General features: G+C 41.7%; 1 protein-coding gene across 2 annotated transcripts in view; it reads left to right on the forward strand.

The window, feature by feature from the left end:
* The window catches only part of nuak1b (NUAK family, SNF1-like kinase, 1b), a 22,597-nt gene extending 9,591 nt beyond the window's left edge, over nt 1-13,006 (forward strand). For both annotated transcript variants that reach the window (XM_007546702.2, XM_016668772.1), the window contains 5 exons: nt 4,587-4,738; nt 5,871-5,936; nt 6,020-6,139; nt 7,724-7,856; nt 8,566-13,006. In XM_007546702.2, the coding sequence (XP_007546764.1) occupies nt 4,587-4,738; nt 5,871-5,936; nt 6,020-6,139; nt 7,724-7,856; nt 8,566-9,659 (1,565 nt within the window). In that variant the 3' untranslated portion in view covers nt 9,660-13,006. The remainder of the gene's footprint in view (nt 1-4,586; nt 4,739-5,870; nt 5,937-6,019; nt 6,140-7,723; nt 7,857-8,565) is intronic.
* The last annotated feature ends 2,389 nt before the right edge of the window (nt 13,007-15,395 follow it).

The following is a 15,395-nucleotide window of genomic DNA, read 5'->3' on the forward strand; positions in this document are numbered from 1 at the left end:
GTGTGTGTGTGTGTGTGTGTGTGTGTGTGTGTGTGTGTGTGTGTGTGTGTGTGTGTGTGTGTGTGTGTGTGTGTATGTGTGTCCCGGTGTAACTATGTCAGTTTAAGAGATTTTGTTAGTTGTGTGTGCGTCCCTTTGTGTGTAAGTATGTGTAACTTATGTGTCACTGGATTGACCTCTGTGACCTAGGCCTGCTCCCAGTTTGACTCTGGTCCAGTCCTTATGCAGTGGGAGGAAAATCCTTAAGTCTTCCCTGGAGCAATGGCAACCGTCGGCGTACTTCAGGAAGCAACTCTGTAAATATCAAAGCTTTCACATCAGGCCCAGACAGCACGGATATTTATTTTTGTGTAACTTCTGGGTTTTTTTGAGCCCTTTCGAATGACCTTAACCTCAAAAGAAGGAAAACAGAGATTAGAATTAATGGTGACTCCACTGAACAATTTGCATTGAATGCTTGAAGTACTGCTCACAGTTAATCATTGCTTTTTTATATAGTCTGGCCAATGTGTAGTTAGTTAAGGTCACAGGGCAGGGGCAGTTTAAGTTGCTTGTTGTGGCTTTTCCTTTGCCTGCATCAACCCTATTTGGGACAGAAGCCCCAGAACCAAAAGGTTAGGTGATGTTGCCCAGTCAGACTTACCCTCTGTCCTTTGTCCAAGTACAAAGTCCCCCAGATCATTATCACTAATGTGTTCATAAACAAACACAATTTGTCATGGGAACGTGCCAGTAATCAGCTGCTAAATAGCAGCAGAGTTTTATGTGTCTTTTGAGGGAATGATTAAAAGAACGCGCAGCTCTGTAAACTCCGAGGAGCCCGTATCGGGCTTTTTGTTAGTCTCGGCCTCATTTATAAGCGACCAGCTCCGCTAGCAGTCTCGACCAGACTCGTTGCTTTCACTCTTTGGTGTTTCTCCCCAAAGCCAGCGTTTACTGTTGTGGCCTGGCCTCCACCCAGGCCTCGCTCTCTTGCAGCACATATATAGGAGGCCCAGAGATTTGTGTACCCGGCAACACCCTCTTACAACAGCCCCTGCTAACTGCCTTGTGTGAAGCAAAGCTGAACCAGATGTGTGCGTGAAGATGGATTTTTACCACTCCCTTATATTTTTGCATTCGTCAGCATGCTGAGTGGGGCATTTAGAAGCGAACGATACTCCGCTGCGTGTTTGTGCCCTACTTTTTACACAAAGTGTCGGCTTTGTAGATGCGTGTAATTGAACAGACTAACACAGTCTGAAACAAAGTGAGATTAGAAAAATCTTTGCTTACACTTCTCCTTCCTAGCTGCACATGATGTTTAAAGTGAGTCATTTTTGCACTAACTGAGTAATATGACATTTAAGAGAACAATTTTGTGTAGCGATGACCGACTTCAGGCTAAAATATGCAAAGTTATCGCTGAGTACATGCAGTGATGGTGTTACTGGTTTGCAACAAGTACGCCGATATGAGGATTTATTTGCAACATCAATTTTTGGTGTGACTCAGTAGTAAAATTTGTGACTCACCAGTCAGTATTTTCAGATCAGTTTCCGTTTTGTGCCTTTTTCTGGACAGTACCAGTTTCAGCCAATTTTGATTTCTCTTTAAGAATAATAATATAAGAAGATATGTGTCGGCATCAGATTCAAAATGAGGTAGAAACTATTAAGAAGATGGCATTTTAAACTTTCTTTAGCTACAGGCAAACACCAGTCTATTTCTCCTTCACAAAGCAGATCTTTAAAACAGCAGAAATTTCCAAAAATCTTGATCACATTTCTAAAAAAAACAAAGTGGAAACCCCAAAAGGATAAACAGGCGAACTGTTCAGCCTTCCTGTTATTTGCTATGGGTCTTGCTCTCTCTTCTACGAACTGCAGATAGGTCTTGATGTCCTGCTTCTCACATCTCTCTGCTTCTTCCGACCTTCTTTTTCCTGAGTATAGTTTGCTAACTAAATTATGAACTTCCAACTGCACAGTCAGCATGCAGGAATGATAATGCTAAGAATGGCTCAGTTGCAGTCACAAGCTAATTTCTCTGTACACCTTTGTACTTTAGACTTTGACACACAAAAATAGTTTAACAAGACAAATGAGGTTTTGACTGAGGAACTGTTTAAAAGCTCAGGCTGAACACCCAAGTCCAACAAATTGAGCTGCCTTCAATAATTATGAACCTTACACACATATTTTGTGTGTATATATATATATAGATAGATAGATAGATAGATAGATAGATAGATAGATAGATAGATAGATAGATAGATAGATACACATATACATATATATACATACATATGTATGTACATATTTTACACACATATTTTGTTTCTGTTACTTCTTATGTTGAATCAGCTATTTCTAAAGTTGTGCACCAAAGCAGGCCAATAAGTCAAAGTGCAAAAAAATACATTAGGGATGACACTGCAAGACATCGAAGTGGCAGAAATGTTTATGTTAACAACCTTGAACTAAGATCTGTGCACTTTCTTTCGAAATAAAAACAAATATCTTTATCTGAAATGTTTTCTTTTCACATCCCAATCAGCGAAACCCTGCATTACATTGTGACTCAACATTTTTAATGCTTGTTTGTCATTTTATTGTTATATATTTATCTCTTTGAAAGTTTGCGACAGAAGCCTTCCATCAACACAGGCAAATGAACAATAGGTGCAAATTAGTCAGATGTGAAGGTTTGACATACGAACAAAGCTCAGTGAGTGATGAAGAAACCGTAACGTCGGCTGGCATTCCCAGCAGACTGTAACAAACCTGACTTATGTAAGCTAGGTAATTACTTCGCCACCAGAGGTTAAAGATAAATGGGAGTGCAAGCTGAGAATTGGCTCGCCAAGCACAAGCCCATCAAGGATCAGTGTGAATGTCACCCCAGGTCCCCACTCTGTCCACCAATCAGACGGCTGGATCGTCTTTGCCCTGCGGAATGCAATGGCTTACAACAGTCTGCTGTTTCCCAAGCAGCCAGACAGTCACAATCAGGGAGCATTAACATCACTCAACAACCGTGTGTTTTTGTAGAGGATTATATCTTTAAAAGGACCCTGGGAGAGAGAAAAAAAAAAGACGGGGACAGACTATGAAGGTGTTCACTCAAGGGTGCAGAAAGTGGAGGTCTTCACCCTCAGTAACCCTGCTGTGTGGGAAAATCAACACTCACAATACACAGCAACATGACTGACTGTGCTGTTGTCACGTACTCATTTTTTTCCCCCTAACCACTGTCATTCCTCATAGACCAGCTATATTCCCAAAGCTGAAATCTTACGCCAAAAGCCAAAATATGACACACAATTATGTTTAATGATTTGCAGTGGGGTAGTAAGATGCTGCGTTGCCACGATTTTACTTTCACATCATAAATGGTACGGTTTTGGAATTTAAACTCAACTTAAGATACATCTGTTCTCTTTTTGTGAACTGCTTCAGGCTACTCAGTCAATCAGTAAAAGTGCTAGCATAGCTTTGGGGATATGAAGTTAAAAATGCGATGCGAGCATGTGAATTTGTCTGGTGAAAAGAGACTAAGCAGATATTGTGAGCCGATAACATGAAGATTTGTGATTTAAACTGCAGCTGGCTAACAGTTAGCCGCTAACAGTGCCAAAGATTCTTTTTAGCTTTCTATCTACACACTGTGCTAAAGATATTGTTACAGTTGTCAAGTCTGGACTCTTTTCATACATCCTCAGTCCAAAACCTAAAAGTCTGTATTTGAATCTTCAAAAATAAAAACTACTTTTAAAGCTGGCTGTAAAGAAACTTTCACCACTTTGTGCATCAGCATTTTTAGATGCTTGCTAGTAAAACTAAGTGACACACAACTTACAAACAATTTGACAACACTGTGAGAATGCAGTGTGACTAAACATTAGCCGCTAATAAGCCTGAAGTCATAACCTCCAGTCAGAGCCAAGTAAGAGAGTTGTTCTCTTAAGGTTTTTAGAGTCTGGAGACTGAAATGCATCATAGATATTTTAAAGTCCAAAATACATTAAATTGGTTGAAGCTGAAAAATATAATAGTGTTATCCTGAAAGGGAACATTTTCAATTATTTTTTTTTACTTTTGCCAAACTAAAAAATGGCCAATCTTAGTTTCCCCCAAATTTTCTTTGGAGCTTATATATATATATATAGAGAGATCACAGCATGGTTAAAATAATTTTTTTTTACATGCTGTAAAGTGGGTGCCTTTAATCCACTATTTATCTCATATCATGCTGACTCTTACCTCATTCATTTGTTTTCTTTTAGTTTTATTTTTTCTTTTCTCCACCTGTTTTCTTCTGTGAATATGGAGCTTGATTGAATCAACAGCCTCCTTCTGTAATGTTGTGTAAAAGCTGGGCACGTGAGATGGGGTTTGGATGACGTAACTTTGGGAAAGCTGTCAAGATAATGTGCAGCTCTGTAATTGAGTTCTGCTCCAAAGCTAAAATGGGGCTCACAGGATTGGTCACTGTTATTATTCACCTTTTTCTTTGTTTGTTTTCTTTTGTCATTTAATTGTTTCTAGCCTAAATTCAACCTGTTCGAACCCTAAAAGTTTGCCTCGGCTCGATTTACTTTTCAGTGTTTGAGAACAAGGACAAGATTGTGATTGTCATGGAGTATGCCAGTAAGGGGGAGCTGTACGACTACATCAGCGAGCGTCGGCGCCTTAGTGAGCGGGAGACACGACACTTCTTCAGACAAATAGTCTCTGCTGTGCACCACTGCCACAAGGTGAGAAAAGCATATTCAACCAGCGTTTACTGAAGATAAACACACACAGGTGAAACTCTTTACCTCTCACACCCCCACAGAGGCTTTGGTTTCCAGGCTAATTGGAACAGGAAGCTTTCTGCACAAAGTTAGCTGTGTAGTCAGATAATCTGCCGGCACTGCACTGCGTGCTTTTCTTGGCACATTGGGGTTAAAGAGTCATCTGTTTTAGTTAAGTGAAGAAAGAACATGGGCCAGCTTAATTCAGACTTACACTCCTTTTATAGACCACACATTCATTCTGTGCTCACACTCTTGATAGACGCTCCAGGATCTCCCCTTAGCTCCCCCCCCGCCTGGAGATTTAGTGCCAGCCACACCCCCATTTCAACCCACGCTCCACACCGAGCAGCATGGAACCCATTGTGAAACCCCCCTTAGGTCACACAGCTTGTTTGGATACCCCCGCCCCAAAGCTGTCATGCTCGTCCCAGCTGGAGATGGGAGCTGACATCATTGTCCTCAGATAGGAGAGTCCCAGACACCCATAAATGATGACTCATCACCAGTGAGCGCAGCCTCCTGCCGGGTGGGATGGCGTGAGTCACTGACACGACGAGCAAGCAATCGCTTCTTCCCTCACATCCACCAATCAGAGTCATGTGAACACGAGCGGCGTGCTAGACGACAACCAATGCGAGATGCCTCGTAGATCATCGGCGCAAGCTTGGCGGGGGGAGGGGGTCGGTGGCAAATGAAGTCATTCCTCCACATCTGAGTGCGGCTCTGCGTACCACATGTTAATTCCTAGATGTTTGCTTAAACCCAGCCATTATCAGGATTGTTATTTTAATACCATGTTCTCTAAGTGCTGTGAGAACATCATTTGCACAGGCCCCGTAATTACAGGCTTATGTTTATGTGACACATGTGACTTGATTTAAACTGGAAATCGCAGCAGATGTCAACAGAAGGACCCCAGAGGGCACAGGAGCAATTAAAATTGAACTAGACCAACAGGACGCCTTGATTTCCCCAGAGAGTCACAAGCTATGCTAGTCAGAATAAATCATTACGCAACAACAATGGGAGGATGATGGATAAATAAATGTGTTGATGCATCACTCGGATTGCTTTCTTTGATTTTTCCCAGAATGGAGTGGTGCACAGGGATCTGAAACTGGAAAACGTGCTACTGGATGAAAACTGTAATATTAAGGTGAGTTGCTCTCCTGTACGTACGTCAAAGGGTCTGCGAAGTTTTATCAGTTGCACAAGAATCACTTACTCGTGTGTCCACAGATCGCTGATTTTGGATTGTCCAACCTCTACCATAAGGACAAGCTGCTGCAAACTTTCTGTGGAAGCCCCCTTTATGCTTCACCGGAGATTGTCAATGGAAGACCATATCACGGCCCAGAGGTGAGGCTCAGTGAAGCAAGCAATGATTCAGACTGTTATGATCTACGCTCAGTCATAGTCACACACTTAATTATAGGTTTTGGTTTGAAGCTTTCACAAACGCTGCCTTGTAGAAGTATTTACAATACATTTTGCATTGCAACCACAATCTCACATATATGTTGATAAGATTTCATTGCATAATTAAAGTGATGGTTTAAAAATTTGTGTCCATTTTATGCGTCTGCATTCAGCTTCTCTTGGTCAATACTTGGTCAAACCAGTGGCTTTACCAATTACGAGTTTTCTTCTTCTGTGATGATTGCTTGTCTTGTGCAGTTTGTCTGTTTAGACAATGTCTTCACCATGTCCTCTGAAGAGGTCGCATACTTTACTTCCACTTCACAAATATATACCATTTTGTGCTGATTTATCTCATAGTTCCACACAGAAGATGATTTTGGCTTAAAGCTGAAATTCTGGATCTCTCGTATATCTTGCTTTTTGTAAAAAGAAAAAAAAAAAAAGAAAACAAGCCTCCACAAACCTCTTGTGTCTCAGTTGTAAAACCTGTTCAAATCTGTTCACTCTCCAGATTAGCGTGAGTCACTATAATTTACTCAGGGATGTGAAAACCCATTTGCTGTCAAAATTACAGAACCGCACTCGGGGCGAGGCCGCAAATCAGAACGAACACGAGCATCAAAAATAGAACACGAGAAAAGTATGCACCCGGTCTCGCCTCCAGCACAATTGACCAATGGTGACCAAAGAGCGGAGCATTCTTGATGCAGGTCCAAAACCTAACAGGAAGTGCACCAGCTCTTTTACTGGTCTTATCTGATTTCCTCTTCCTCATCTACTTCTTAAAACCTTAGCTGCCCCCCAGAGGAAAGCAAATAACTGTGTGAGCGTTCCCTGCAATCTGACATCAACGCACAGAATCTGTCGGTTCCTGTCATGGACACAGACACCTAGAAACAGGTCGTGATCTTTTCTCCAGTAAAGCCGCGAGGAATTCAAAATATCCCAATGCAGCTATCTCCTCTGGTCGTATTATTCTTCCGCTCCCACCACTTTACTCCATGCCCCGTACCTCTTAACGTCACAAAGCATAAACTCTTATGTAACATCTTAGAATGTCACAATGCATTAGGCTGGCGCTTCGAACATTTTAGCTCCTGCCTGACATGGCAGGAGAGAGAGAGGGGGCGACTAATCTGAGAGGAAGCAATTATTTTCCCACCATATCACCATCATTGGCCATCATTTCATCTGACAAATGTGTCAAAAGCTTTTAAACAGCAATGTTGTTGTAGGATAGTGTGAAAAAAATAAAAAGTGAACCTAGTGTTTATTTGGTTCTCTGTAAACATCTAGAGGGCCACTCGGAGCTCCAATCTGATGTTGAGCAGAGTTGAGCTCATTCCACATTTCCATGCCATGAATCACTAATCAAAACAAGGCCTGGACGACTGCATTCAGCTTGCATAACACACCTCAACTTCTTTGTGTATTTTTTGCTGACATCCGCCATATATACAGCACGTCAGATTGTTTCGAACTAAATGGATAAGTCTGTACCCGGGTTTCTGTCTTCACCAGGTGGACAGCTGGGCTCTCGGAGTGCTGCTGTATACCCTGGTCTATGGAACCATGCCTTTTGATGGGGGAGACCACAAGAAGCTCATTCGTCAGATTAGCAATGGTGAATACAAAGAGCCCACTCAGTCTTCAGGTATGACTTTCCACCTGAGAACTTTGTTTTTTTATATTTCAGGGCACGAAGTTGGTGTGGGTCATAGACATGAGCTAGTTATAATGATGTTAACTAGCTCCAAAAGTTACATCGGCTATTGCTTGAGAGTATAAATCCTAACCTTACGTATCTCTGGCATTTCCAAAAGGATGTCGACATTTACAAATGCACCATGTTCAACGACACAAAGAGTTCAAAAGATCAAAGACATAAAACAGGGCATAGAACAGCCTTCCTGGTTTCTGCTTTACATGCTACTCTCTCCTGCTTTCTCTAACCCTAACCCAGCCTGAATGACATGTCTGGACATGTCGCTGAATCTTTATACCTTTCAAAAATCTTCTTGCATATCTGTTGCATCCTTGAATTTTTTAAAAACATTTCCCTGATACTGGGAATAGCTTATTTTGAGTCTTCTTCCCCCAGTGACTGCATCCGAATTGAATCATGTTGTTGTTACTATGACCTGGTGCAGTTTAAAATGCCGTCACCGTTTGGGGACGGTGAAAATGAAAATAGGCTGATTCTGGTTATCTGCCAACATCTTGGTACATCTCTTGTTGAAATACATTCAGTAAGCTGGACATTCCCATGTGTTTTTGAAATTATAAAGCTTCTCTTCACATTTTACATTTGCCTGTAATTTCACCGTTGGGTACAATCTAACACAATATTGCATCGCTTATAGATGCCCGTGGACTGATCCGCTGGATGCTGATGGTGAACCCCGAGCGGCGAGCCACAGTAGAGGACATAGCCAATCACTGGTGGGTAAACTGGGGCTGGAAGAACAGCGTCTGTGACTGTGAGGCTCAGCGCGACCACGGTGGCTCGCCCATGCTTGCCCGTTTCATCGACTGGCAGAATCGCACTGAGCCACGTAGTGCCGGAGCCAAAGCTGCTGCCGTGCCCCAGATCCTGCGGCAGAGGCCCAAGAAATCAAAGAAGGAAAATGTTGAAGCTGGCCAGTCCCAGGAGGGTGCAGAGGATAAGCCAGGTTTGAAGAGACCCAAGGGCATTTTGAAGACAAGGGTCACCGAGGAGCAAAGGTCCGCCAGTCCTGAAGAAGTGGAGCTGAGTCGAGGGGCACTGCCTCAACAAGCTGACGGTGGCGAGGAAGCTGTGAGCCCTGACAGAGAGGAAGACGAGCCAGTGATGGGAGGTGGCTCACCAGCCAAGATGGTACCGTCCCTACCAAAGAAAGGCATCTTGAAAAACAACCAACAGCGGGAATCAGGGTACTACTCTTCCCCGGAGCGCAGTGAATCCTCTGAGCTTTTAGGAGGTGCCAGCATGTCTTTGTTGGCTACCTCCCCTCCTAAGCGAGCGATGGGAAGGAAGGGCATTCTGAAGCGAAACGGCAAGTATTCCACCTACAGCGGGCTTCCCTCTTCCGCAGCAGTGGCAGGGGTCCTAGGCGAGCCTCCTCCCACGACCGACTCGGGTCTGTCCCGCAGTCAGAGTCGGCCCTCCAGCATCGTGGGGGAGGACAGCTCTGTTCTGTCACTATCGCCGAGTTCCCTCAGTGGAGCCGAGTGGCATCCCTCCACCCCACACCTCCGCACCAACATCAGGGCTTGCGTCTCAGCCGAAAACCTGCTGCAGCTCGCCAACTTCAAAGGTCTGCAGACCGCGCCACCCATCCAAGGCCCGAAGTTTACTCGCGGCTCCAAAATGAAAGGCTCCCCGGGGGACAACGGCAGCTTCTCCCTGCTTGGGGATCTGGAAGACATGACTCAGGTGTACCAGCAAGCCCTGGACATCAGCAACAATCTCACCTAACAAGCGGGTGGCAGAGCATGAGGAAGCAGAGGGATTCGATTGTGACTCTGTGTGCGCAACGAAGAGTGTGCGCAGCATTAACGACCGGTGTGTTACTGGGATACACCTTTAGGAGGCTGGGGCTGAAAGATGCAAAAGATATGCCTGCGCTCACACACTTGCACACACAGATGCACACGTGCAGGTGTACTTCTCTGGTCAGTGGGAATTATGTTTCAGGCTTTGTGAACACGAGAGACACTCTAAGATGGCACATGAGAGAGAGAGAGGGCGAGAGAGAGAATGCCACCCAGTCTGCTGTCCTGGCCCGCCATAGACTCTGCTACGTTGAACATGTTTACATATTTAGCAAGAAGGCAAGTTAGAATCACAAATGCAGCAACCAGAAACTGGTTGGCTCTCCTTTTTGTACACCACCCATGTCTGAGTCTGAGTTTACAATAGCACCTTAAAACTCACACAGAGCACATGCTTTTGTGATCTTTACTTCCTTTTAAAAGAAGAAACAAACCAGGGTCTTGTTCCGAATTTAAAAAAAAAAACAACAAAAACCAAAAAAACAACAAAAAAACTGATTATTTATTATTAATATTTTTAAGCTTTAGTTGTAGGTGCCAAACTGGTGGGTGGCTGGTTGATACTGGAATCTCCTTGTCTCCAACTCTTTAGGTGAAACTGACATATATAATTATATTACTCAGTGATAAACATATTATTAACCAACATATATAACCATGCTTGTGTCTGTAACACGCAGGCAAGTATACCTTCTTAAAAGTGTATGTCCTATATATGCGTATGATATGGGGAATATGTAGGAAGTGCCTTTTTTGATTCATAATAAGAATTATGTATGTTGTTTCCTTAAAGGAGAAGGAAAAGCCAGGCCACCCAGAAACCAGTTTTATTTTTCATATGTTTGTGATTGTGGAGAAACCCAGGGCCTTCAGAGCATACCTGACTGACTTTCCTTATTCTGTGGGTTTAAAGGTTGATCTCTTAGGTAGCAGAGATTAAATACTTCTGGTTTTCTGCTTTTCTTTCCTTCTACTTGTAAAATCATATGCAGCTCAGATTCAAAAAGGGGGGGAAAAAAACAACAAAAAAGGTACCTCCTTGTTCTTTTTCAGTGTATAAGGCCACAGTTAGTCGCAGCATAGGCTCTACTGACGACACTTTCTGCTGGAAGCACAAAGAATTCAAAGGTCCTTATGTAGTGGGACTATTCCCTGACTGGAGGCGGCAAATCCTGGATAGAGGTGCACCGATCAGATTTCTGGGGATGATATCCGATACTTAACAATAGCTGATATTGTCTTCTTCCCTCAGTAACACCAACAGCACTGAAGAGTGTTGAGTTTAGTGGAATCATAGCACTTTGACCAACTGAAAAAAAGATTGGATTTCTGACCAGTCGGTCACTGGTCAGGTCCGATCCAGCTGAAATTCTCAGATTCTGGTCTTAAGTTGTCCTCTAGTCCCGAAACGTCTCTGTACGCCTTAGGATCGCTGTTTGACCGATGTGGTTTTACTTTATTTCACGTTTTACCAAAGACATTTCAGGTGTTTTCCATTGCGAGACTGGTTAATATTTCACCCGCAGCTTTTTCAAAGAGCTAAGTCAAGTTTTTTTTCTCTTTGCCGATGACACAGCAAATTCCTCAGACAAAATGCTGGAGACGTGTTTGTTCTAGAGATCCCTTATCACCCCCCCTCCACCCTCAAACCCGACTCAGCACAGGTGGAATCTGCGGTCTGTGCTCAGCCTCCCAGCTGTGTATACTTGTTCATTGTGTCCACTGAGCACAATTAGCCCGCCGTTGTTTTTATTCGAGCGTGAGAGGGAGGCAGAGAGAGTTATAGCTGCAGGCAGAAGAAAAGTGTGTGAAAGAGAGAGAGATGTGGTGCAGAAGATAAGAGTGGACGTTCCTGCGGGAAGCAGGAAGGGTTAGAGTTCCAGAGGTATTTTTTTTTTGATGGATTTGCAATGTAGAATAGCGGGAACAAAGAAAGTGAGTAGAAAGAGTAGATGGAAAGGGTTTTTTTTTTTTTTATTATTTTGTACCAAAGATCTGATGAGGCTTTGACAGGATTCAACGGGCTTTAATGAGTTGCTTTGACTTGGGGAATCCCCCATTGGTAAATAAATCCATCGCCCACAATGGCTGTACCTCTGCTATGTTTTATTTGTGCTCATTTTTTGTTGGTTGAGATGCTGGAGGCTGTTGATACAGCTTGTCTGGAGGTTCCTTGCATGACACATTTCTTCTGTGTAACCTTAGAAAATATGATACTCTTTTAAAACGGCAACAAAATGACTGGAGAATTCACAGCGTCGGATGATGTAGAGGGAAAAACACGCAGTCGGTGACCCCAAATAAAAAAAGAACACATGTTGAATGTTTTCAGTGGTCAGCTCGCGTGAATGAAAGATCCCGGGGTACTGAGTTTAATGAACGACCCACTGCTTATTATATTGTACTTTATTGCCTTTTGTATTGCATTTTAATGTCAACTGGATTTACAGTGAAAAACTTATACTATGTTAGTATTTTGGTTTATTACGCTTCTGTTTTTGATTTTCCAAAATGTAAGGAATGTTGTATTGCTTTATGTACGGCAGAAGAACAAATACTTCCTTCCTCGAAGTATTAGAATTTCTCTGAAGTGGACGCACTAATCCGACGTGAAATTGGTGTTATAATTTCATTTTCCGCTGTTTTGGCACACCGAAATGTCAGAGTGGCAATAAACTTTATAAATATATATATATATATAAAATATTTTGAAAAAGTGGGGGGAAAAAAACTAACTTGTTTAATTTGCCAAAGTGTGGGAGATCCAAAATAAAGCAAGAACATAAAGCAATAAAAATGATTTGATAATAAAAGCTTAACTCTGCCAAACTGGAAATAACTGGTGCATATTAGTTAGTTTGAAAATCTAATCATAGGAAAACTTGACTGGATATTGTTATGACAATAATAATAAATTTAGTATTATTATGTTATTTAAGTATTATTTTTGTTACTGCTCATTACTTTTAATATGTTTTTATGATTTTGTTTGTGGGTAATCCTGGACTGCCGAGGTTTATTTCATGATTTTTTTTATATAATGAAAATGATTGTCTTTTTTTTTTGTACTTATATTTATTGATCAAGCCATTTTAGACGGTGTGTTAAGATTTAGACATACTGCATTCAAAGAACTTCAAAGAGAGTATTTTCATCTCAATCGGAGAATAAATTGTTTCTGGAAATCTGGAAACGTCTTAATTCATTATTCAGGTCAACACAATGCCCCTGCAGTACTGTATCAATCCAAATAAAAGGATCTCAACATTTTCTGTGTTTTTGTTGTTGTTGTTTTTTTTTTGGGGGGGGGGTGCAAAGGGGAATTTGGTCTGTTTAGTTCTTTTTATATCCACTCAGTGACACAGGCAGGTATGATGCAAAGGGTTTTATCAAATTAAGCAAAATTATCACAGGTTTAGAATAGATGCAACAAAAAGAACCCTCCAATCTCAAACATTAGTGATGCGCTGACCTCCAAATACACAGTTTGGTTGCTAATGATTTCTTGTTAGGAAATATAGATTAATACCATTAAAAAAATGACTTTATGGTTAAAATAGATATATCTTCACAATTCTCCTTCCTACAGTCATTAAACTTGGCTGACACATTGCAGTAAAAGACATTAAATATATGCTTCACCCATCCAGAGAAAACTATGTCTATTCCTCAAACCAGTACAACACAACATTAGTACATTTTAATACCTTGAAACTGGAAACTATTGCATCCCTACTGGAACAGGAATGGAGAATGTTTTAAGCCTACTGTGGACATACATTGGTGCTGTAAACGGCTCTCTAGCTCACACCTAGCCTAGTCATTCCTGTGCAACGCTGTTCAAAAAAGAAAAAAAAGCTTAAAGCTCAATCTGGCCTTTTCTCTGGTCACTCGAATGTCTCCAGTCGATTTTTGACCAGGCCAATCAGCAAACAGAAAGAGAAGTTGTGAACAATGTTTTCGATTATCTGCACTGTTTCAAAATTGCAGTCTGCCTGTAGTTTTAGCAACGGCAGCAGAAGGAAGTGAACAATTCTTGGCATCAAAGTGGCGCATCACACGCTGACTTTAGCGATCTTGGCATCAAAATCATAAAATTTAAAACCTCAACACAGTCCACTACTTCGGGAAGCAATCATTTTTCAACAGCCGAGAGCCCAGACCCAGTACGGAGCAAATGTTGTCGGAGAGAGGGGCTGGTTTTTACAAGGCTAGCTCGAAATGGATTATTCTGGCGAAGAGGCTGAGTTCTATGAAAGTTGTTATTTAGAAAAAGATATTTGGTTTTACCCAGTGGCGGATGTGTGTTAAACAGACCCAGAAGTTCGACCACATATGGGGTAAGCCATAGTTAGACAGATGCCCTGGTTTCCTGTCTATATTAAGACTAAGTGACCTAGAAACTCACTAAAACTTAGCGGCAGGTCCACAGTTGTGTCCTTGTTTCATCCTTAAGTCAAAGTGTAAAATTTGCATTCTCGGGGGGAAAGTGGGGTTTCCATACGAGTGCATGTCAGTTTGATGCATTTCAAAAATTTATTTGAACGTCTGGGTTTGTTAAAAAAAGCAGACTGCCAGCTTGTCCGAAAAGGACCAACCAATGAAAACGGGTCTGGTTTTGGGGCTGAAATAGTCAGTTTTTCCACGCAGCTTTAGCCAACATAGTTAAAGTGAAATTAACTTGATGGATGTTAAAGTGATACTCCACCCACATTCTGTTTTATTTAAGTATTTACAAGTCAGTCAATGTGGCCTTGAAAGGTGGCTGTGAAATAGCTCAGTGGTTATGGTCAGCATCGGTTTACAGTGAATTCCAGTTAAAACCGATTTATACAGAGGAAACATGAATCAAAACAACTCAAGCCGGGCGGAGGGAGGGGATCAAAACACGCTAGCAAAGCAGTATTATTTGCTTATCTTAAAAACATATTACAGAAATTATTTTCCACATGCTTACAATGTTCTGTTTACTCATTAATCCAATGTTTGCATTTTATAATGCATTTCTCCCCGGTGTTTTCACCAGTTGAAAAATAAAGATTGTAGGAATATCGTTTTTAAATTATGGGAGCTGTAATTTAATAATAATAATAATAATAATAATAAAAGAGCTAACTACATTGTGAACAAGTGAAAACGGGATGAAAAATTATTTTTTGTACAGAATGTATTACGCCCTACCGTAACTGCACTGTCTCTGTGGTATATCACGTTACACAGGTGTAAATAGCTTACTGAGTACAAGGATTCAACCTTTATTTTTTTATTTTTGTTTCCGTCTGGGGTTGAATCTGACCAAACATTTTCTGTTTAGATCTGGTAGTGTTAGCAAAATGTTACCTATTAGCTAAAATAGCATTAAAAAAGCGCATGTGGAGTTGTTTTACTTTCATCGAGGTCCCACATTTTTAGCTACTGCTTCCACAAAGGCCACAGCTGAGTCGGTCCCTGTGTAGAAAATCACATTAGTTGGATTTGAGTGGTGTATGCCGTTCCAGTCGTACAAATCTTAAGTGATCCCTTATTTGTTGATACTCAGAGTAGAAGAACGTTCTGTAATCTACACAAAGAGGTTTTGATCAGTCATTTCTCAGGCTTTCTAAACATGTTTAGCACATTTACCGTTGATTACAGCACACCGTTTTCCTATTGCATGCAG

The sequence above is a fragment of the Poecilia formosa genome, unplaced genomic scaffold, assembly GCF_000485575.1.
Source record: "Poecilia formosa unplaced genomic scaffold, Poecilia_formosa-5.1.2 Scaffold17, whole genome shotgun sequence".
Classification (NCBI taxonomy): domain Eukaryota; kingdom Metazoa; phylum Chordata; class Actinopteri; order Cyprinodontiformes; family Poeciliidae; genus Poecilia; species Poecilia formosa.